At 35.5% G+C, this 23375-nt stretch overlaps 3 protein-coding genes across 4 annotated transcripts in view; 1 reads left to right on the top strand and 2 right to left on the bottom strand.

Annotated features, from left to right (window-relative positions):
- The window catches only part of LOC136806048 (uncharacterized), a 41005-nt gene extending 18942 nt beyond the window's left edge, over window positions 1-22063 (bottom strand). The window contains exons 1-10 of one of the 2 annotated variants that reach the window (XM_067062620.1): window positions 21817-22062; window positions 20230-20362; window positions 19563-19665; window positions 18956-19052; window positions 18300-18431; window positions 17368-17556; window positions 16673-16945; window positions 15786-16049; window positions 14882-15044; window positions 12295-14184 (exon numbers count right to left, since the gene is read on the bottom strand). In XM_067062620.1, coding sequence (XP_066918721.1) covers window positions 13617-14184; window positions 14882-15044; window positions 15786-16049; window positions 16673-16945; window positions 17368-17556; window positions 18300-18431; window positions 18956-19052; window positions 19563-19665; window positions 20230-20362; window positions 21817-21871 — 1977 coding nt within the window. In that variant the 5' untranslated portion in view covers window positions 21872-22062 and the 3' untranslated portion in view covers window positions 12295-13616. Of the gene's footprint in view, window positions 1-12294; window positions 14185-14881; window positions 15045-15785; window positions 16050-16672; window positions 16946-17367; window positions 17557-18299; window positions 18432-18955; window positions 19053-19562; window positions 19666-20229; window positions 20363-21816 lie in introns of those variants that run through there. The other variant, XM_067062621.1, reaches the window with a different exon arrangement.
- Window positions 412-2485, bottom strand: LOC136806030 (potassium voltage-gated channel subfamily A member 1-like). Its single transcript, XM_067062607.1, has one exon. It carries the CDS (start codon window positions 1933-1935, stop codon window positions 424-426), a length of 1512 nt encoding a protein of 503 aa, XP_066918708.1. The 5' UTR covers window positions 1936-2485; the 3' UTR covers window positions 412-423.
- Window positions 5860-9789, top strand: LOC136806060 (uncharacterized). Its single transcript, XM_067062631.1, has 3 exons — window positions 5860-6155; window positions 7438-7576; window positions 8879-9789. The coding sequence occupies exons 1-3, from the start codon at window positions 5871-5873 to the stop codon at window positions 9385-9387; spliced, it is 933 nt and encodes a 310-aa protein (XP_066918732.1). The 5' UTR covers window positions 5860-5870; the 3' UTR covers window positions 9388-9789.
- Window positions 22064-23375: the final 1312 nt, after the last annotated feature.

The following is a 23375-nucleotide window of genomic DNA, read 5'->3' as shown; positions in this document are numbered from 1 at the left end:
TAAAATTTTGAATCGTTATTTTGAATAGTAACTTCATGATTTATTCAATTTCAAACAATATAGATATAATATACGCGATGTGTGACGTTGCTCTCAAAAAATTTTAATTATTTATAATTTCGACTTTTTAAAGAAGAAGAAGTTAGTAGTCAAATGAAACCAAATATTATTGACTTAAAATTCCGAAAAATCTCGTCAATAAAAATCATAAATTCTTAAAAATAACTTTGCTAAAAACAACATTTCCTAAAAACTGGGATTCGTATTCAATTTCACTCCGTACTCTAATAGTCATAAAGTACTTAAATAAAAACTTTCAGGCTTTTATGGCCATTTCAGAGTTAAAAATATTTAGAATCCATAGCAAAGAAAATTGGAATCATTGAAGTTCCAGATAATAAATATCCCAATAAGTTTCAAAAGCTATTTACCATCCATCAAATTCTCTCTGGCTTCCAAAATCTTGGCACGTCCTTCTTCCTCTTTATCGTAAGCTTCCGCCAGGAAATAAAAATCGATAAATTTGTTCATCAAAACAGACGTCGGTAGGCAAAACAGTAGTAAGCCCAACAAACAAAACGCACAACCAAGGATTTTTCCGGGTAGAGTCATCGGGTACATGTCCCCGTACCCGACCCCCGTACAGGTTATAATGATATACCATACACCGTCACCGATACTGTTTATAGAAGCCGGATGCTCATTTACGGGGCCGTTACGGAACCCGTTTTCAACCAGGTAAATCAATATGGCGAACCAGAAAAATATAATGGTAGCCGAAGTAGCGAACAATTGTAAATAGTATCGTGTCTCCGTTAATGTGTATAAAATATAACGTGCGCTTTCACAGAACTTAAACATCTTGAAAATTCGAAATGTTAAAAAGAAATTGCAGATTCTGTTGAGCGTATATTGCCATACACCAAAGATGAAAAAGAAGAAGAAAAAGTAATAAGAAACTGAAGTAACGATATCCATAAAGCCGACAATACTGAGAAAATATTGTTTAATGTTTGGTGTGAATAGCAGCAAGCCTCCAAGCTCAAGAGTGTATATCATGTTGATTGTGAAATCTGCCAGAAAAACATGGGTCGGGTTTATCCCAATCGGGAGAGTTTTTGTACAAATGATCAATACTGAGATGATTGTGATTATAAGGTGAAATAGAGTCCAAAGGCGTCCTAAACAACTTTCGTTTTGGTGTCTGAACAGCATCCATGCTTTTTCACGGAATAGCTTAGGTTCCTCAACAATTTTCTCTTTCATAAGTTCTTTTAAATGGTAAGCGTCCTGCTCTTGTCTGTTATCCATGAATTTGGTAATTCTGAAGAACTCTAATTCTTCGATGAAATGCATACGAGTGACGTCACTGGGTCTTGATAATATCCCGTTTGATTGATAATAAAATAAAATGGCGTCGAAGGAGCGATGACAATGGTCTTCAAAAACATATGCTTTTCTGACCGGATCATAAAAAACATCACGATCCTTTTTGGTCCCCAGCAATGTTGTCGAGTGACGATCTAAAGTCTCTTCAAAAGTTTGGTAGAGTTTGCCTTGTACTATTATATTGATTCGTTTCTGGTCCCCGATTGTGGTCCCAAGAGACAATATTGATGACCGGACTGATGGTAGGGAGGATAAGGTCGGGACTCTGAGCCGTCGGGGAAATCGCGGACTCGCATTATCGCCAGCTGAGACAATCGAATCACCAAGATAATTCAAAAGGCTGTAATTCTCATCCATCTCAAAGCTTTTAGATGCTAACGTATGTGGACAGCCTTCCTCCAGGATGGACGTAGTATGGATGGAACCAGTTTTGGTTCGTTTGATGACACGATGTTGTGAATAACTTTCACCTTTTGATGAGGTGCCACGTAAAGAATAATGACGATGTGCCACTTGAGAACTGGAAATTGAAGACTTCAGAAACATGGTGTTGTTGGTAGTAAGTCTTTAGAAGGTATTACTGAAAAGATGAGTTTGCGAGCAGATGTCAAGCAGTGAATTTTTTCTATAATGTTGTGATCGATGTGCGAGATCCTCGATCGATATTTCAGTCTAGGTAACAAACAATAACTTTAAACCAGGTCTTCTATGAATATGTTTCAGCCAACGGATCAAATTCAAAGTATTAAATCTTCTGTACGACTGTACGATGTCTTTGAAGCTTGAGTAGGCAACTTCTATGAATAAGTTCCAGCCAACGGATCAAATTTTAAGTATTGAATCTTCTGTACGAGGTCTTTGAAGCTTTGAGTAGGCAACAATAATTTGCAATTAATTCTAAATCTTATACCACTTTCTGTTTAAACGAGCTTAGTGATCATATTGAAGATCTTGAAAAATTTTATACACCCCAGTCAGCATGAAAAAATATATTCATTTCAATGTTTAAGTAATAAATTCGTATCAATCATCCGAACTGAGATATGGTGTTGGTCTTGAATTTTAAAAGAAAATCAATCTTGTTTCCAAGCGCTCGCTATACTATACATCTAACTTTGAAAAAACCAAGTCGTTTATTAGAGAATATATTATTTAGTGTTTTAACATTAATTGGCTAAAACTTAGCAGTCTTTCAGAGTTCTCTCTATTTTGTTTTACCAAAAACTTTAAAAACCGTTAAAAATAAAACATGAAACACCGAAAGTCGAAACAGAACTTAAGTTGATGGGAAACAAAAAGGAGAGGAGGGGGAAACCTTTTTAGCCTTTTTTGGTAGAAGAGAAAAAAGGATATTATTTTAGTTTGAGATTTCTGTTGAGATGAAAAAAACAAATCATAGAAAAGAAATTTTGCCATATTTTTATGTTCGTTAAAAATAATAAGAAAACTGAGCTAAAATACAAATTAAAATCTAACCGGGGGTATGAATTACTGAAAAATAATCAAATCGAAGTGATTAAGAATTAATCAGAAACCCCCTGATTATTTTAACACGATAAATTAAATGAGTTACGGAAGATAGAAAAACAATAATATATGGGAATAATGACCCCCTGGTTAGTCTTTTGTTATAGGTTTCATCTTAACTTAATAGCTGAAGAACGCAGGGGGTAAGTTGAAATTTACAGGATATGACCTACTACAGAGGAAAGACAAAGAAATGAAAAATATCCCTCGATTGTTTCTTCCTTACGCCGTTATAGGCTGAGAATTGTTTTTGCAGATTTATTTCAAAATATGTGTGACATGCCGAAATCATATTCCGACCTGGACAGCCGCAATTCTATTCAGCGCGCAATCAACGCAAAGAAAAGTAACCATGACGACAATTATAGATCTTGGATTAAGTTCAAAGTTGATATTTTTAACTAGCGTCGTTGAAAACACAACAACCCCCTCTCACAAACCCACTGTGTTCACTATATATGACGATTTTCTCTTGCTGTACGTCAGTTCATTCCATTAGACGTGAAAAGCAACGACATTTCCAGACACACATATATCGCGACCTAGCCAGTTAATTGCTGCTCCATCTCTGTCTCCGAGCTTTATAAGGGCCCCCTTATAAGAACAGTTTATCATTGGTAGAAATTGTTCTCTTATTTTCCTTCACAAAAAGTTTTTTTGTTGCTAGATATCGTTGAATCTGTATCCAATAGAACACTTGAACTAATTTTGGACATATTTTAGGGGTATTTTGTGGAAACAATAGTTTTTCGCCCAAATTGAAATAATAAGAACTATATTCAAGATGACAACTTTCCTGTCAGTTTAAATGATAAATTTTGAAGGTGCTGGCTTGAAATTTTCACAGTATTATCTTGATGTACTTTTTCATTGATTTCTAAAAAGAATTCACTGAAATATTGCGAAGGTATTTCGAGGCATGTCATTGATTTTTGAGTTCTTTCAGCCCAGCCATTTTGTGCTTGTTTAAATTTCTTAGTGTATTTTTCCTTTACAATGATTTTTAATGCAAGTGTATTATCCCCGTATTATCACAAGGGCATATCATTAATGTCTAAAACGCACTGAGAAGTAAGTATTAACGACAAACCAATAAAATTTACCATTACAGATACTACATTATTGATTTCTTTATCAACAAATAGTCATCAAATACGACAGAGATAGAAGGGGGGGTTTCAGGGGGTACCCGATTCCGCAATTCCGCCAATTTTTTCTCCAATTTCCGTCAAACCGTCTTAAATTGAACCAAAATTCCGTCACCGAAAATTCCTTTGAAATTCAATATTTTTGTCAAAAATTCCGCAAATTTTGAATATCTTTTACCAATTCCGAAATTCCGCAAATTTTTTTGCTAAATTCCGTTTTTCCGCACCAAAATTGTCTAATTTTCCGTCTCCGTGAGAGAACCCAATTTCCGTAATTCCGTCTAAATTGACGTCTAAACCAAATTTGATTTTGGTAGTACTCTTTTATTTTGATTGCTTTACAGAATGCCAAATTTCAAAATGTTGGTAGGTTTTCCAAGGTTTTGAGAATTTAATGCTCCAATTTTCATTTTATCCATAAATTCAAGGCTTCTGTCTTTTTATTTTCTATTTCGCATTTTTGTCAAGATGTAGTAGTTTTTGCTGACTTTTCAGGAGATTTTAGAGATGAAATTCTACTTTTATTTTTATTTTTTCGCCGACCGACTGACCCTCTTTTTTGGGCAGCTTGGCCCGTAAAAAACAAATTAAATTGGCCTCGTCTAATTAAATTGGTAGAAACATGTAATTTAATATTGATAGGAAATCATGATAATCGAAGGTAACAACTTATTGGTAGACCTTATTTGGGCACCAGACTTCTCACAGATTCATTTAGCACGTGGGGGTGAAATTAACAGAATTGATAAAATTTCCCTGTTTCCTATGGCTTCGGATTTGAATTCAATTGTTTAACAGCCAGAAATTTCAGTAAGGATAGAAGAAATAGCACAACATTTTGCAGTGAGGATTTTCTTAACTGATTTTTTCAAAAGGAGTATAATTTTCCACTGTGGACGATATTTTGGCCCTGGTCTGTCAGATGTATTTGAGTGTAAGTTCAAAATTTTGAATCTGAAATGACCATTTTTTCAGATGATTCTACTGATGAAATTTAAAATTGATGTGGCTTAAAAAAATCTTTTTAACCGAAAGACCTATGCGGTTTTATGTAAATTTGTTCAAAAAAATGAACCATAAATACTCATTAAATTGATGCAAATTGATAAATTGATTAGATATTCCGTCTGTTAATGTTTTGATTTTTAATTTTTCAGTTCTATTGTTATAATTAATTCATCCGTTTGTTTATTTACTACCGTTAGTTGAATTAATTCAAGTTCATTTTCAATTTTAGTGAATCAACCTATAAATAAATCGAGTATACTTTATTGCACGAAAATTTCAGGGCACGAAAATTTCACAGCACGAAAATTTCACGGCATAAAAATTTCGCGGTTTCGCGGTCGAGGCCGAAAAACCGCAAAATCAAAATGCCGCGAAATGCAATTTTCGGCAAAAAAAACCTCAAAATTAAAATGACCGCGAAACTTTAATGCAATAAAGTAATTAGGGTAACCCGATAGAAATTTCCAGGGGGTCTAAAGGAGTATTTTTTCATTTTTTTTAGAGTGACATTAGTTATTTTAAAATTGAAAAAGCCTGGTTTGTCACCCGTCACCTTTTCAAGGATTTGTTTTTGCTTTTTTTGGCATTTTCCAGGGGGTATCCGAACATTACTATGAATTTCTTTTTGATTTGAAAAGATTCGTCCAATCCCCCTGTATGGATTTTCAATGGAACACCGCATTCAGAGCAGAAAAAAGGTCGGAGAATTGTAACGGAGTATAAAAAAAGATTCGAAGAATAAATCACGATATACTGTTGTGGAAAAAAGAGATGAGTGCATGATTTTATGTATGAGAAATGAAAATTTACATTTTTCTTACACAAATCACTTTGGTTTATTCCCAATGGTTTGTTGGCGAAGAAAAACAACAAACAACAACAAGTAATCATACAGAAGATGCTTCAAAACCCTTCCCTGTAGTATCACCAGTCGAATGTATATTAGAATGTCAAAAAGTATTGACATATGGGTATTTTGTTGACACGACAAAAACTTGTTTCTGCATGAAAAATAAAGATCAAAAGATTTTTTCAATTGAAGATGAAAATCTGAATGGAACGTTTTATCAACAGGACCAACAGGTATGAGACCAAGGGTACACGTTTTCTTAGTAATTGTTTTTTACCTGAGGGTGAAGTATGCTTAGGAATTTTCTGAATGTGAGCGGCGTGAGTTTTCATAAAGAAATCAATGTTCACCACGAAGTAGACTAGTAAACTAGTCGGTTATTACTTATAACCTGTCAATCAAATAATGTAAACACTAATTAAATATTCAGCGCGCGTGAGAGAAAAGGAAAATAACCGACTAGAAGCTACTTCCAACGCCTTTTTTTCTTCACCTAAAATCGTAAGGAGAGACATACAGATTTCTGTATGTCTGACCCGTGCGGGATTGCATTTATTTTTCTTTCTGTTTATTGCGTTTTTAGAAATGCTCATTTATTTATATGTTCCCACGTTTAATGTTACTATGAAATATCATTAAGTCAAAAAAGTTGGATGGATTCTCAAAAACCTAAAAAAAGTTGTAAAATTAAACAACGTTTTTCGAGGGAAGTAGCTTCTAGTCGTTGAAATTCAGAAAAGAGACGCAACTTCACCCCTTCGATTCTTTTTATTTGGAGCTTGATTTTTTGTATATGGGTCTATTTCCAACGACTAGTTTACTAGTCTACCACGAAGAAAACACGAAGGGATCTGCGATATTTTTCATTTATTAGTCTGTGGGATGTTTTTACATCATGTTAGCGAAAACATTTCACGTATAATATAAACACAACAACTTCTTTTTTATTTTTCCTGCCCTATATTCCTTCGAAAAATCTAAACGTCGATGTATTTTTAAGATATTCTTGATATTTAGTTGATTTTCACATCTTGAATATGTTAAAAAAGTACCAACTGGCACGCAACGTTGTTTCAACGTTCATATAGCGTTATATGGACGTTGTGAACGTTAGATACACCTTTTTTTAAGAACAATTTTATAAGAACAATGAGGCTCAAAATCGCCAACAAATAAGAACAATTTAAGAACATTGCTGAGCCTGAAATTATTCAATTTCAAGCAATTTAGTGGTCAAAGTAGTAAAAATTGAATATAGAGCCTAAAAAGCCTCAAATAAAACCTAAAAATAAGAACAGGATAAGAACAATTTTAGACTCAAAGTGCCAACAAAATGGGAACAGCCGAATATTAGCAAAAGTTTACTGGTTCTTATAGAAAAAGTGTAAACGTCGAAACAACGTTGCGTGCCAGCTTGGAAGGACTTCCCAAAGAACAAAAACTTAACTCCGTAAGTAACTGCTGTGAGATTTGAGCCTGAAGTTAACAATCCATATTCTCATTCATTTTCTTTAGGGTGGTGTTTGCCCAGATATACAAAGAAAGAGTTGCCGAAAAGTGAAAGAAGACTGCCCAACAAGCCCATCAGGTTTTTATCACATTGAAATCGATGGTCAAATAGTGAAGGCGTTTTGTGACTTAGAAGTTGAAGGAGGTAAGATTGCATACAATAACGCGTTCTGTATAAGAACGGAGTATAATAAGAACATAAGGCTTAGATAAAGAATCTAAGAACATTTTAAGGATATTTTTTAAGCTTGCATGTTCATGCTCAAAATATGCGATTTCTTACGAAATCAGTTAAAAACACAAAAAATTATTCTCAAAAGAGGAGAACATTTTAGGCATACACTATTTTTCTGTAAGCATAACGTTTATAAGCATCCCGGGGGGGAGGTGGGGAGGCCAAGCAAAATGACTGACGGGTATGTGCGGGCACTAAGGGTGTGTTTTTCTAGGTATCCGAAATGCACTGTAAGGGTGGGTTTTTTGCCGCCTGCACTGTAAGGGTACGAATTTCTAAATTCTAACAAAAATGAAATTGTCCAGTCAAAGTTTTTTTAAGGGATTCAATCCCTTTACCTAATTTTTTTCATATATTGGATCAAGTACGTATTGGATCCCTTTTTAGATGCAAAATCTTTGTTTGACCCATTTCAATCACTTCAGGGAAAAAAGCTAGACTGCACTGTAGGGGTATTCAACATGGCGAAAGATGCACTGTAAGGGTTTATTTTTTGGGAAAAACCACTGCACTGTAAGGGTGCGATTTTGAACGCCAATTTTTAGCCCCGCACATACCGTCAGTCCAAAATCTGACTGCCCCCCCCCCGGGATAAGCATACTTAGGCTCAAACTCAGTAAAAAATAAGCATAATGCTAAGCATACCTCCAATAAGCTGAAATGCGAAAAAACTTGTGCAGCATTTCTAAAACGCTGACCTTTTAGGGTTACTTTTAAAGCTGTTTTTGCTTTCTTAGATCAAAGATTTTCGCCTGCAGTGCAAAATTACAAAAAAAGGACGAAGTCTAAGCATAAATTAAAGGCTGAAAATGAGGTTTTGCTAAACATACTGAGCCTCGACTCAATTTTCCCGTATGCTTATAAACAAAAAGAATGTACCTGGAGGTCCTATAAATTAACTCCTGTTCGTTCAAAATTTTGGATGCTCTTATAAAAAACGTGTAATGCCTAAAAAGTGAGTGACAGTACTGCTGACGGAGCGCCAATTCCGAAAAAAAAATAAAGAAAAGTTGCGTGTCATCATATACATTTATTTATAAGAACAAAAATGAATGTTGCCAGAATGATAAGAATATTTTAAGGCTTTGTGGACTCTGAAACACCCGATTTAACTTCATAAGGCTTTTTAAGGGCCAAAATACTGAGAACAATTTTAATAACACCCTGGCGAAAAAAATAAAAAATAAAAAATCATGCTTCAATTCATTTTAGGTGGTTGGCTCGGTATAGCAAATATCACTTTCAACAATGCAAGTCTTATGCAAACTTATCTTGGCTACGTAAATAACGAAGCACCTGTTTCAGACCTCCAAAATATAGGGGATGGGAAATTCATGTTGGACGCACAAGTTGTTAAGAGGTTGTTCACTGAACATGGCTATACAGAAGTTCGAGGTAAATGCTTCAAAAATTGGCATGGTCGGACGCTGCATTTTATTTTGTTTGGAGAAGAAACGGTCAAATACATGAGGAAGGAAGAAATGACGACGCATGGTTCATGCCAAAAGGCCCGATATTTGTCGGACGACACATCTTATATGGCTCGAACTGATTGTTCAACAATTCGGATTGGCTATGGGCTAAGTCATCCTTATCATTATCATTTGCTTTGGAAAGCTGTAACCTATCAAGTTATGTTGGACAACAGATTTGCATGTGATGATAGTCACTTTTCTAACGCATTCACTAATACTGGATATTGGCTCTTCTTTGTAAGATAATTTCACTTCTTTCGTACGCATATACGAGTTTACTTTTAGACCATGTTCAGACTTTACGGTTTCGTATCGTTTCGAAACGAAACGGTTCCAAAACAAATGTAACTTCAGAATTCGAAACGTCAAAAAAGAAGAAATTGCAAAACAAAACGGATAGAAAAGTATGGCGCGCCAAAAGGGTTTTCAATACCAACTTTTTTCTTGATGTCAACTTTTTTTTTCGATATCAACTTTTTAATTTTTTCGATAGCAAAATTTTTTTTTCCTGATACTGTACCAATTTTTTTTTAATATCAACTTTTTTTTTCGATACCAACTTTATTTAACCCTTTAAGTTGTAGGAGGGCGAAGCCCTCCTGTAATGCCCAGTTTGAGTTAGAAATCGTCATTTTTGGTCTAACTTGTAGGAATCGGATTGGGCTTCAAGGCCAAGCAAAAAAAAAAAAAAGTTGGTCTTTTCAGCGAGATTTTAAGCTAAAAAGTCAAAAAAATGCAAACATTTGACAAAAATCCCCTTTTTTAAGTTTTTTGACCAATTTTAGTCAACGAGTGATCCAAGAACCTCCAAATTTGGCCCTGATTAACTTGATTCTGTCCTCCAGCGAATTAGTTTGAAGTTTTACCACTCAGCACTTTTCTATCATTCAGTCCCTTACCTAACCCCCCAGCCGCCGCCCACCCCTCCCTTCCCTAAATCGGGCGGCGCCGCGTCTTGAATAAAGAGGAGACTCTAAGCTATCCAACAGACTATAAACGAGCTTCTAACTCCTTCTAGATCCGGAGATATAAGCCTTTAAAGTTTGAACTAACGATTTTCTTTTAAAAACTTAGAAAAAAATGACCGTGGCACTTAAAGGGTTAATAATAATATTAACTTCTTTTTTCGATATCAACTTTTTTTGTCTCGATTACTCGATTTCATTATTTTGCAATGTAATGTAGACAGAGGCTTATAACACGCATGCGCAAAAATGCATTGCGCGCGTATTTGATCGGTGAATTAATTCATTCAAAATATCGTTTGTAGCTACAAGATTTCGTGGGAGTTTTCTTTTTTACGCAAATACTTTTTTTGAAGAAGCCGATCTTGTCGGATAGGAAAAATTAATCCAAACAGCTCTTGATGCTCCACGCATGCACTTCCGCACCATCTCCACAATCTCTCTCGTTCTTGTATTTTATTAAGGGTCCCTTTACACTTGAATGGTTACTCATCGAGACAAAAGTTTGTATTGTACAACTTTGGCATTATAATAAAAATGTTGATGTTAAAAAAAAGTTGGTATTAAAAAAAAAGTTGGTATTGAAAAAAAAAAGAGTTGGTATCGAAAAAAAAAAGTTTGTATCGAAAAAAAAATTGGTATTGAAAAAAAAAAGTTGGTGTCGAAAAAAAAAGATGGTATCGAAAAAAAAGTTGATATTAAAAACCTTTTTGGCGCGCCATAGAAAAGGCATCGCTCCACTTTTTTCATCGGAATGGGACTGCTCCGTTTCCTTGCTCCGAAACGTTCCGAAACCAATATAAACTCTCTATCCGGCACGGCAACCATACCGGAGCGACACGAGACCGTAACGTCTGAACAGGGTCTTCGGTTCCAAATAAACGGCCTTCCCCCGCTTGTTAATTTTTTGAAAATTTTCCAACCCATCCCCCGACCTTATTAGGACCCCTGTTTATTAAGAATATTTTCAGCTTTCAAAGAGAAGGTCCCTTAGTTTGATCTAAATAGCCTAACTTCATTTTTGGGTTTTCAAAAGTACAATCTCCAACCCCCCTCCCGCCCATCAGGTCCCCCCGTTTATTAAAATTTTGAAAACTTTCCACCCCCTTCCCGTTTATATTTGGAATCTAAGAGTAACTTTCTTAATGGAAGCAATTGCCTCATCGGATTTTAAATAATTTTGAAAAAAAATAAGAAACCTCTCTGTAACTAGAAAGATCAGCTCAAACCCATCTCGTTTAACGGCCTGGTTAAACCTCATTTGCCGCGAGCTTTTTTGAGTGCATAAAAATAATGACGCCGTGGTCAAGTTGTTTACCCCTGAAAAATACTCTCACGCCTGATGGATTACAGCCGCCTTCCTTTTAGGGATCTACCCGACCGGGTTTCCAAAGTTTAGTTTAGGGTTCACTAGCACTACAGTCTGAAAAAATGTGTCAGATTGATTTACATGCACCTGCACAAGATCAAAAAGATTCTTTTTGAGCTGAGGTAATTTTTTTATTTATGGCTTGGATTCCAAGGCTAGAAGGAAACCGTGACCTTTTATATTTCGTAATGTATGTTTTGTTTGTTGTCATTTTTATTCGCGGCAATCGATAGCACTCTCACTTCGAGCGGAAAATGTTTCTTTACCAACTGTAATAACGCTCTTTGAAATTTTGCAGCCAAATTAACCAGATGCACATTGGCTTCGAAAAAAATGGAATGTCATAAATTTCCAAGCGTATTTCGGCCAACCGATACCAATATATTTTTTTCAGTTTTCAACTTCCTTGGTATTTTTCAAATCCAATCAAATATAAAAAATGTCTGAAGTCTCATGTATTCTCGGGTACCTAATAAACGGGGGGTTTAGAATAAGCGGGCAGGGTGGAAAAATTCTCAAAACTTAATAAGCGGGGAGTGGGGGATGGAGGTAGGAATAAAAATGTTCTGGGTGGAAAACTTTTGAAAAGGAGGCTAATACAGCAGAATAAGGGCAAAAGAGGGAACTATCAAAAACATTTTCCCAAAAATTAATAAGCGGACGGGGGGACTTTGAATAAGAATGTCCTGGTTGGAAAGTTTTCGAAAGATTAATTAGCTGGGGGGGCGCTTACTAGGTACCCGAGAGTAGACGTCATCTGAACTTTCATCAATAAAAATCGTATCTGAAGAAAAGGAGGAAAAATCTACCATATGAGAATTTAAAACTTTGAAAAAATCGTCCAAAATCTTTTTTTTTTTAATGACACGTTCACAATACTTGACAATACTATTTTATTTTATTTCATGAGACAATATCAAGACATATATGATATACGTAATAGTTATCGGACAGTTGCGAGTACAATATGAGAAATATTTTACAAGTTCCGAGATTTTTCCGTACAATATTTTCCGAGCCTTTAGGCGAGGAAAATAAACGGAAAAGATCCGGAACGAGTGAAATATTTCCATATTGTACGAGCAAATGTCTGATAACTGGTTTATCGGTGACCCAAAAAATGCACTTTTTGTGTTGGAAAAAAGTGCAGGGCACTTTTGTAAAGCTGGGAGCAAACCGTCAAACATGGTTCTTCAAACATTTGAACTTTCTTGTTGAATGGTTTGCGCGGCATTTTCCAACATTGTTTCAAACATTTATTTTGTCGCATTACAACGGCTTCTTTCTGTTGTTTATTTTTCAAATCACGCGTTCGAAATCATATTCAATGTTCGATTAGCAATGCAATGTCTTCCTTCTAGGGAAACCCCGAGTTGAATGTTTGAAAAAATTATGAACTTGTTCAGACTTGTTCAAACATTGTTTCAAACATATTTTTGCATCTTTTTGTTGAAAAGATACCATTTTTGACTCCGCAAACCGTCAAACATCGATTTCAAACATGAAACGTCACGATGTTTGAAGAACAATGTTTGACGGTTTGCTCCCAGCTTAACAAAGTGACGTTAGATTGCTGCTACCGCTACAATGCAACAACATCTTTTCGTCAATTTATATTTTTACATGTAAAATACAAGATATATTGTACACTTTTTAACCAATCAGATTGCTGATATTTTTTGGATCGCCGATAAAAAATTCTATCGAGACTAAATAACAATTTTATTTAACTTATTACATTTGATGTATTATAATATTTGTCATTGTTTTTGTTAAAGATTTTCAGTTTTTTGCACATGTAACTTCAACTTGGTTGATAATATTTTTGCCTGATCCATCGAATAACTTTGCCTTTGCTAACAAAAGTGAATCTTATGAGCTCAAGGGCCAACCGGACATTGAATTTCAGGTCAATCACTATGTTTTATTGCTTTTGGAAGACAATGTGTACAAGCTGGGATACTGAAAAATGTATTCAAAATTATACTGATGCGGGGATAAAGCGCTTTCCATTATGGCGTTTTCTTTCTTTCAACATTTACTCTTTGCAATAATGCAAATAAAGATTGACCAAGCTTTCTCATACTCGTATGAAAGTTCGCACAACAAAGACTCCAATTCTTTAAAGTTGTAAATAAGCATTAACAATATTCTTCGTTATCATAGTTTCTATTTGTGGCAGAAGCACGTGAGTCATTAGCTTGGTCCCATGCCCCTTTACTATTCTCCCCAACTTCTTCATAGGCACGATTTTTAGACCTAGACTTCTTTTGTTCTCCATCTTTTTTGTCTCGTCGGTTTTTACGGTCTTTGCGTTCCTTCGTGTTGTGTTCACGGGGTGCTTTCTCTTTCCGTTGTTTATTAACAGTAGCGTATTCGTCAGTCACCACGTGGGGCGGAGGGGCGGTTGATAAGTTTTCCTTACTATTGGCGTGGCCGTTCGATAATCCATTAGGTTGTCTTAAATCGTTATTACTCGACCTGTACTCCTCCGATGATAAACTTAAATGGCTTGTAGTTTTATTCTCTTTAGGTTCTTCAACTGTAATATGTATATCACCAAGGGTAGGGCCTCTCTGACTAGTAAAGGTATCGTTGATATAGTTGTTTTGAAAGTCAGGTTGTGGTTTGTAAAAGTTTTCTGTCAGTTGAACTTCGTCCTTAGGTTGGCGTGGTTTTACTTCTTTCTCTTGAAAGTCTAATCGTTTCCTTTTGTAAAAAGAAGTCAGTTAGTTGTGGGTTAGTCAAATTGTTGTTAGTCAGTCACTTTGTTAGGCTGGTTACCCACACGGCACACAACGTCAAAACAACGTCCATGTGACATTCATAACGTCCAAATAACGTTATTTGAACGTTAAAACAACGTTGTGTGCCAGCTGGGTAATGATGAAAGTCAGTTTGTTAGTCTATCATACGTCGTTCGTTTTTCGTCAGTCAAAATCTTAAGTAACTTAATATCCTCGTGTGCAGGTTATACTTGTGGCTTTAGAAAGAGCAGAGACGCGTTATCAATCGCTGAATTCTCCTGAGAAAAAATGGTGCGTGTGAAAATTACACAAAATATTGGCTTGTTTGTTATTATAACCTACGTGGTAAACAAATGAATGGAAATTTGGAATAAAATGTTAGTCGGTACTTCTGTAATGAAAAAATGTCAAACTGTTTTTGACGAAAAAGCCAAACAATTTTCCGACAACATTCAACAACTCGTTGAAGGTGTTTGAAACTCTTAGCTCTAGTTTCGACAGTCGACTTTCTGCCCTGCCTATTCAAATTGAACTAGACTTTATTGTGACGAAAACCTTTAACGACGTCTACCAAACCCGATTCTTAGGATAGTAGATGGTTTCGAATGCATGGCAATCTAGATTTAGAAACGCCATGTTGGAATGGAAATTACACTTACATAAGACAACAAATGAAGATGATGAGAATAATGAAAATGATGAGGAAGCAGATTGCCATGACAACAATGATTATCATTTCAGTGGTCCAGAAATCATCACCGTCGCCCGTGGATGCTCCTGTGGTGCCAGCATTCCCGCCATTGCCTCCTTCACCATTCGGTCCTGGCAAATAAGTAAAATGATATGGTAGTACCGTTTTTATAACCAGTGATCCCGAGTAATATAATGTTTGATTAATAAAAAAAAAGAGTTCAATTTTCTCCAACAAATACAATGCAGAAGAGGTGGTCCGAGAAACAGACAGACAAAATAACTATTCCTAAACTCTTGTATCCATAAATCCATGCAAAGCCAAATTGAAAATAAATTTCATACATAACAGATCCTATATAAAAAGAAGAGTAAAATTTTGGAAGTTTCCAAAGATAATAAGGAAGGGGAACGCGAGAGTGAATGGAAGTGGTACCAGGGGGTCATAAAGTACTTTTGATTTCATTTTTTTTAAGTTGAAACTTCAACGCCCATCCATGCCATTCTTATTTCAAGCTTATTGATATTTTCTTGAATCTTCCTTCTTTTGCCTTCATTCGGTATTGGCTTCTTTTTCAAGATTTCCAATCTTCTTTTTTTATTGAGTACCGTGAGATCGGGTAACTTGCATCAGTGAAGGCTAACATGCATAGCCCTCAAATGAATGACCTGGTTGCTCATTTAAATACAAAATCAAATAAAAAAATGGTAGAGTAGAGCTGCGAGCAGAGCTGTGCAGTTCATTTGTTTTGAAATTTTGCTGCTTTGATTGGTCAGTCATTTGATGGCTATGCAAGTTTCCCTCCACTGATGCAAGTTACCAGACTTCACGGTATCCAAGAATAATAATGTTGGTTCAGTCAGTATACATACCTTGTAAACTACCAGCAATGACTTGGAAATCCAATCGTTTCATCATGAAATCATTTTGAACGACACAAGAGTAGTTACCACCACCAGTTTTCACAATGAAACTATTATCACTTCTCTCTTGAACATTTCCATCTTCAAGAAATGTGTATGTGATTCCAGACGGGTTGGACGCACTGTCGCAATGTAAAACTGACGAGTCATTCGGGAATAAGGTTAACGTGTTATTGATGACAGTGTGTCCACGGATTTTGGGGTCATCCAAATCTATGATGGTATTAAAATAATGACTTATAGTCTATTCAACTTTACTTGGATAAATGTTAACTTTTCTCGTCACGTTCGAAAACAATGAAATGCAAGGGCTTGTAAAAAAACACTATATCCAGGTTATTGTAGATAACGATATTGTATCATTGGCTAGTATCTGAATTATCAAATTTTATATAAAGGGAATCTAAATATGTCACTCATCACAAGGAAAAATTGGTTGATTACAAATAAATAGCCATCCTCAAGACTAAGCATTAGGCTGGACTTAAAAAATTGTTAGTTTGCCGTCACCCGACCCTAGATTTTGAAGGTGGGTCAGTCGGTCGGAAATTTATTTTATTTTGACGATTTATGAAATTCTCGTACATGGAAGGGTTATAACAGTTTGTTTACATTTAGGTAATTTTGAATGGAAAACAGAAGAGCGCTAGCAGGGAATTGACAATACTTATGCTTGAGACAGACAAGATACGAGTCTTGATTTGATTGTTTGAATTTTTTGAAGAAAAAAATTTCTTCTTTAAAATGGCAATAAATTTTTTTTGGTCGGCAGGTTTTAAGGTAGGGTCGGTCGGGTGACGGCAAACCAACAATTTTTTAAGTCCAGCCTTACTTACATAGAACTTTCACCCTATTGACTGAAACTTTTTCTTGATTCAATCCAGTTACTGATGCTTTACACGTGTAGTGACCTGATTGGCCCCTTTGAATGGGGTCAAAGATCAAGTCAACACGTGATGTTCCTTCTTTCAAGAGAGTAGTTCCGTTGAACCAACCGACCGTAATGTCAGGTAGATTTGAAGAAGCACTGCAACTGAAGCTAGCCGGTAAACCTTCGGCGACGAAAGAAGATCCGGAGATGCTGACTGATACAGGTTCCAGTGTTAAGTCTACAAAAAGAAATTAGATAAAGAGTGAATGATCTTATTTCAGATCTTTCAATGACTTTCATGGGCAAAATAACAGATCGGTCAAAATAGAAATCACAAACCAACTATTACCGTACTCAGTAAAACTAATATTTTAGCCCACTTTATGGGATATTACCGAGTTTATGTATGTGTGTTTTTCTGCGGCGGAGACGGTAAGGTTCTAATTTTTCTACATCCTGACTGGCTGAGGGCGAGGGTAAGTCAGCATTTTTACCGTCCTCGATTTTGCGGGTCAGAACTGCGGGTTATTCCAAATCGCTTCAGTCAAGCACAAATACATATAAACTCGCTATTTATTCTCGATGGATTCAATGAAGTCTTTTTAAATTTGTTACGGCTGAACGCCAACCATGTAAGAGCTGAAAAGTCATCCAACTTACAATTGACAATGAGTGTGATGGAGTCAGATTTTCGTACGCTTTCCTTCAATTTTATGACACAAAAATACGCCCCTGTATCTGCACTGTCCACCTCTTTAACGTGTAATGAAGGGCTATTTCCGTTTGTCACAGCTACCGGTAGGTTTGATCGTGCGGAATTGAACCGGTACCATTGGTAAGTTATTGTACCTTGGGAAAAACAAGAGGATAAATGTAGTAGTGACCGACTTTGTGCTTGTTTGGAAATGTAAACAATCGAGATTATTTTGTTATATAATATAGAGTTGGGTAAGCAAGGCCCCTTATAAAAGCTGCTATCTTTAGAATATAGTAGGGTTCAAACAAAACGAATTACAGTCCTCCTAGAGTGTAGAGCTAAACCCTCACAGTGCTCAAGTAGTCCAGATGACAACATCCTTCTGCATTTTGAAGGGATTCGCAATAGGCAAAACAACTAAAGCTAATCTGAGGTGCCTAATAAGCGGGGGTGGAGTTGAAAAAAATGATGTTGGGGAGTTGGGAAAATATTCAAATCTTAATAAACGACCTAATTATCAGGAGCTAGGAATTGTATCTCTCTATAAATACCCCCCAAAATAAGGCAATTGAAGACTTAAAACCTGACTATTGAGAACAAAATAGGGGACTTTTCTTTTAATAGCTGATAATATTTTCAAAAAATTATAAACGGGAGGTCCTGATAAGGACCTGTGGGTTGGGACAAAATTGAAAAATTAACAAGCAGGAGGGAGGAGAGCGTTTGTTAGGCACCTGTAAGGGAGTGTTGTTTAGGGATAAAAAAATGAATAAAAAATAAATGAAAAGGCGCGAAAGTTTCGTTGCTCGTAAAACGCAGGGTAAAGACCTGCATAAGCTTCTGATGCCAGCTAATCTACATAGCGATGTAAAGAGATTAGAAAGTAAAAGCTTACCATCTACGCCTGGAGTTCTCGTAATTTGAGCATGAAGTCTGAAATCTAGCCCTTCGGTTTCTGTGTATTGAGGAACTGCCGTCAAATTATTGTTTCCATTTTGATATAAGATAGTGGGTGCACTGTTCAGATCTGTAAGGTATAACAATAGTTGTAATAGAAAGTAAGTTAGGCAAAGTTCACGTGCGTGGCTACCATCTGGTAGGGATTGGCTCCAGTTTTCATTGCCTTTTTTTTTCATTGTAAGAGGAATTTTCTTCTTGCCCTTTACTGCTCTACTGTGTAATTGATAAAGATAAAGAACAAAGCTCTGTCGTCTTGGTAAAGTTAAATGTCTAATGGTCAATCATCAATCGAATCGCGGAAAAGGAACACCATTGTTTTTTTGTTCACAATGGATGAACAACGTAAAATATCTGTTCTCAAGATATCCGCCATTCGATCCTTGCGGTCATTCCTTTTAAAAAACCTTTTTTGTTAAAATGATTGGTGAGTATAGCAAATTGAAATTCATGATACAATCGGTTAAATACTTTTTATTACTTAGACGAACTAAAACCAAATTACATAATCCAAGTTTCATGTACGTGGCAATCGTCAGATGTATGTAAAATTCATCCACACACAAAAAATGTCGAGGAACCAACAAAACTTACCAGTTGTAGGAGCAGCCACAGTTTTTGAGACGGCATCCGAAATAAACGAGTTGAAATTGAAATTGATCAAACGCGTATCCGGCTCGGTGACTGTCACCTGAAAAATCAGAAACATGCTTTGTCCAACAAAAATGTTCAAATCTCGATTCATCACCATAGCAGCGCAATTATACGGCATTTAGAAAACATCCTTTCTTAAATGGTATCAATCTTCCGTTTAAGAATTATAAAGGCAATCCCCTCCCTAACTATCGACTTTGTCAGGATAAAACGGCCGGTCCTCAAAAAGAGTTAAAAAGTTTGGAATTTATGAATGGGCTTTTCCAGAAAAAAATTGAATATGGGGGGGGGGGGTGGAGGATATAACGATTTTCAGTGATTTACCACCCGGAAAAAGTGACTTTTGGCCCCCCGGACAACGGGTTTTACCCCCCGGACAACCCAAATTAAAAGAGCCTATTGTAATTGTATCCCAAGGCTAGTTGACTGTTATCCCGAGAATTTCAATCAGAACGAAATGTACCATAGAAGAAATCGTCCCTAGACAAGGTTCAATATGCGATTGCCCTTGATCTTTCACGGTAAAATGAGGTTAAATTAAGCTTACTCTGCTGATTTCAATAGATCTGTCGGCTTCAATAATAGTCAGTTCGATTTCAAGTATTGATCCAATTTGTTTACCTGTGTCAACCTTGGTTGTTTTTCGAGAGCTAGTCATAGATAGAAAGACAGAATCATAATAGTAGAATTTACTTGATTTTGTTGAGGAGCTGAAAGTGCTATTTCAGTGTTGAACTAGATGATGCTATCGTCCGTATACTATAATATATTATCATGATATAACATTTTTTGTATAGTAAGTTTGTGTAGTAAGTTTGTATATTATAAAACGTAATATGTTGCGCGGCGGAAAATACAGTATGTGTAAGACAACAGCTACCCCGAAAAAAAACCCCGTCTTCACGTTTGTTCCTATTAGATGAAACTCGTCTTAAGACTATAGCATAGTCTAGTGTTGAACCATTTCGAGTTAATTTGAGAATGAGGAATTCATGGACAGATTTCGTGGACTTGGTAAGGGAAGAGTCCTGTTGACAAAGACTTCGAAGCACCAAGGGGTCGAAAAAGGTAAAGTTATCACTAGTTCAAAATCGAATTGGAAGTCTAATTTGTTCGAACTATAGAAGTTCGAATTAGCAAGGGTCCAATGTGTATAGCTTTTATTAAAATCAGGTTTCACGGTTAAGAAATCATTGTCAAAAATAAAGACTTACTCAGATTGACTGAAAAAGTTTTTTCCACCAAGACTAATAAAATCACTTTTGCCGAAGGTGCCGGTGAATCGTACACGAACAATACCATTTGTTCCTTGAGATAAAGTCTCCAATGTCACTGTCAACTCTTCACCTGAAATCGAAAAGCGATAAGTTGTCTTATGAATCTGCAGAATGTTGAAAGAACTGAAGCACCCAAAATAATAAAGTAGGCTATAATGCAAGTATCGATTTCAAGCAAACTTTGTATAAAGAATTCTTTCGGATATGTTATGTTAACCAGAAATTTACATAGATTTGCTTTCTCTTTATAATTCAAACTTTCACAGGGATAACGAAATATTATTAGCGTTATTTGTACGATATAATAGCCGGGGGAGGGGGGTTGGAAAAAATCTCAAAACTTAATAAGCGCAGGGGGGGTTGGAATAAATATGTCCCGGGTGGAAAATTTTTGGAAAATGGTTATCCAGCAGAATTAAGGCAGAAGAAGAAAATTTCAAAAACATTTTCCCAAAAATTGGGTTGGAATAAGAATTTCCTGGATGGAAAATTTTCGAAAAATTAATTAGCGGGGGGGACACTTTAGTTACCCGAGAGTATGGAAAGCTCATATACCATCTAATAATGCACTAATAAATCCGTTCGGATTTATTAGTAGTATTGGCAACTAAACCAAAAGATTCTAGGAGATGTCTAGGAGACTCGAGTTTACTGCTATAAACATTGCATGAACTGTATCCATGGGAACTTGCAAATAGGATAACTATGCTAATAACTTTTGCGTGTCCACTTTGTTGTTAATAGTAGAGATTGACACCAGAGTCTTAAAGCGGATATGTATGGCCACATTAAAAGCTTTTGTGAAAGAAACATCTTCTCTCTCAAGCTTACTTTTGAAAAAAGGTCAAGTAAGGAATGATGTAATCAGGTTTACCAAAAATTGTCTAAATTCAACAAAAATCTCATCGTTGTCTTGCTATAGCAGGCTTTCTTATGCTATGGTCATGTGGAAATGATAAAAGTTTAAAGACTGACCGTCTTTATCTAGAAGATGTATTTTAATTGCATCAGTTCTTGATTTAAACATGCTAATCGGTGAAGAGCGATTGGCCAATTATTTCAAGCAATCAAATCGTTGTAAAATACTCACTCGATTCAAGGGAAAAATGTTTAGTGAGTTAACAGAGGATCACCAAAAAAATAAAATAAGTTACGGAATCAGACATTTCCAATCATTTTTTACAATCATCCAAGAATCTTTTTAGTGCAAAAAATACTATTTTGAAATGTGGCTGGCTCGCCTTTGCAGTTAAAAATGCTATTGTACCATTACAGAGATATACAAGGTAGCGCTTGGATAACTATCGTTCATTTCATTTCTATAATGCTATCAAATACAATCAAAAGTACCTTTACGATGAATCGATTTAGAATAGTGGTGAGCTAATAATTTTAATGTTTTATCAGATTTCATACACTATTCAAGGGGCCTTAAAAAACAGATAATGTACTTTAAGAGAATTTTCTTTTTAGTATCCCTTTGATAGATTCGACAAAAAACTATGGTGCGACATGATTACATACCTTTTATCCTAACTAGGAGAAAAACTCCAAGTAAGACTAGATTAATACAACGCATGGTGTCAACTTTACCAAACCAACCAATCTCGATGACTCAAAATACAACCATCAACATAAACAGAAAAAGCGAATTATTAAACTGTCAACCACTATGTCTTACTATTACCCCTTTTCTCTCTATAAAACATACACCATATATATCAATCAGATAATGAGCTTTTTCGATTTTATCCTCTATCAAAAAAAAAATCAATCAATCTATGTAGAATCTTAAATAACAAAAACATAAGTCAAATAAATAGCATTATAGAACGATTGAACTGATATAAATGACAATGTCGTACAGAGCAAAGATGAGTATTAATCTAAAACAAGGCTTAATACTGAACACATAAACCTCTCTATAGCGTTTAGCAATGTATGACAAACTTGGTTGACTGAATGTTTCTCGTACACGTTTTTTTATAACAACAAACTATATAAGAACATAAGGCGTCGACGGCCAAAATGTTAAGAACAAGTTAAGAACATTTTAAGGCTTTGGGGACTCTAAAACATTCGAAAGTGGGTAAAAATGGTCAAAAATCGGTCAAAATAAGAACATGTTAAAACCACTTTAGGCTCGAAACCCAAAAAATTAAAAACATCTGAAGGCTTCAAAAATTTTAGATGTTCTTATGAAAAAAACGCGAAACTGACAAGAATTTTTATCAGCACATAATTGCAAATAACTACACAGTATTTAACCGATTCCAATCTATAGTCAACTAATTAAACACGTAGCTGTAATTTCCATGTGAATGTGCACTGTTATACTGGAAGTACTCTCCTATGAAACTTTCTTTTACAACAAAGTAAAATTTTACCTGATTTTTTTATATAATGCGTAAAAGTTTTAACTGTTTAAAACTCTGCTGATTCTACCGGCCAAACGATTAAAATATTATTAAAATTCCAATGGTTACAATACAATGCAAAGTAAATTATCTAAATTCCAACAAAACTGAGGTTTGAATGAAGAATGAAGATTGACACTTCTAACATGGTGTAAAAAAATGTCTGGTAAACTCATCAGCAGTAAAGCAAACTAAATCGTTCTTTCTCCTTTCCTTTTATAAAAAGATATTTGATTATTTAGCTCGATTGGATGGAGTGGCCTCATATCACAAAAATTAACACACCATCCCAAAAATCCAAAATCTTCAACAATGTCTTCCTATCAGTCCCTATTATTCTATCAAAAGGTTAATCTATCAAGCTTTGAATACTTTCTAGTGCTGAATTCAGGAAAAAATTTTCGATTTCCAAGGTTGGAAATTCAAAATTTTTGGGTTGGAAATTTTGGTTTTATAATTGAAGGTTGAAAATTTGAGCGATTACCTTAAGCTGATTTGGAAAACGTAAATTACCCATAGGTTTTGTAGAATAAATCAATGCCCTTGAAAAATCAAGTGAAAAAAACCCATGTAGAAATGACAATTTTCCAAGGCTGGTTGGAAAACATGACTTTTTGGGTGGGAAATTTTTATTTTCCAAACAGTTTGGGAATTGAAAAAAAAGGT

Source organism: Clytia hemisphaerica, unplaced genomic scaffold, assembly GCF_902728285.1.
Source record: "Clytia hemisphaerica strain Z4C2 unplaced genomic scaffold, Clytia hemisphaerica genome assembly, whole genome shotgun sequence".
NCBI classification, from domain to species: Eukaryota; Metazoa; Cnidaria; class Hydrozoa; order Leptothecata; family Clytiidae; genus Clytia; species Clytia hemisphaerica.
The sequence above is the reverse complement of the archived record's forward strand: the minus strand, read 5'-3'. Positions and strand labels throughout refer to the sequence as shown.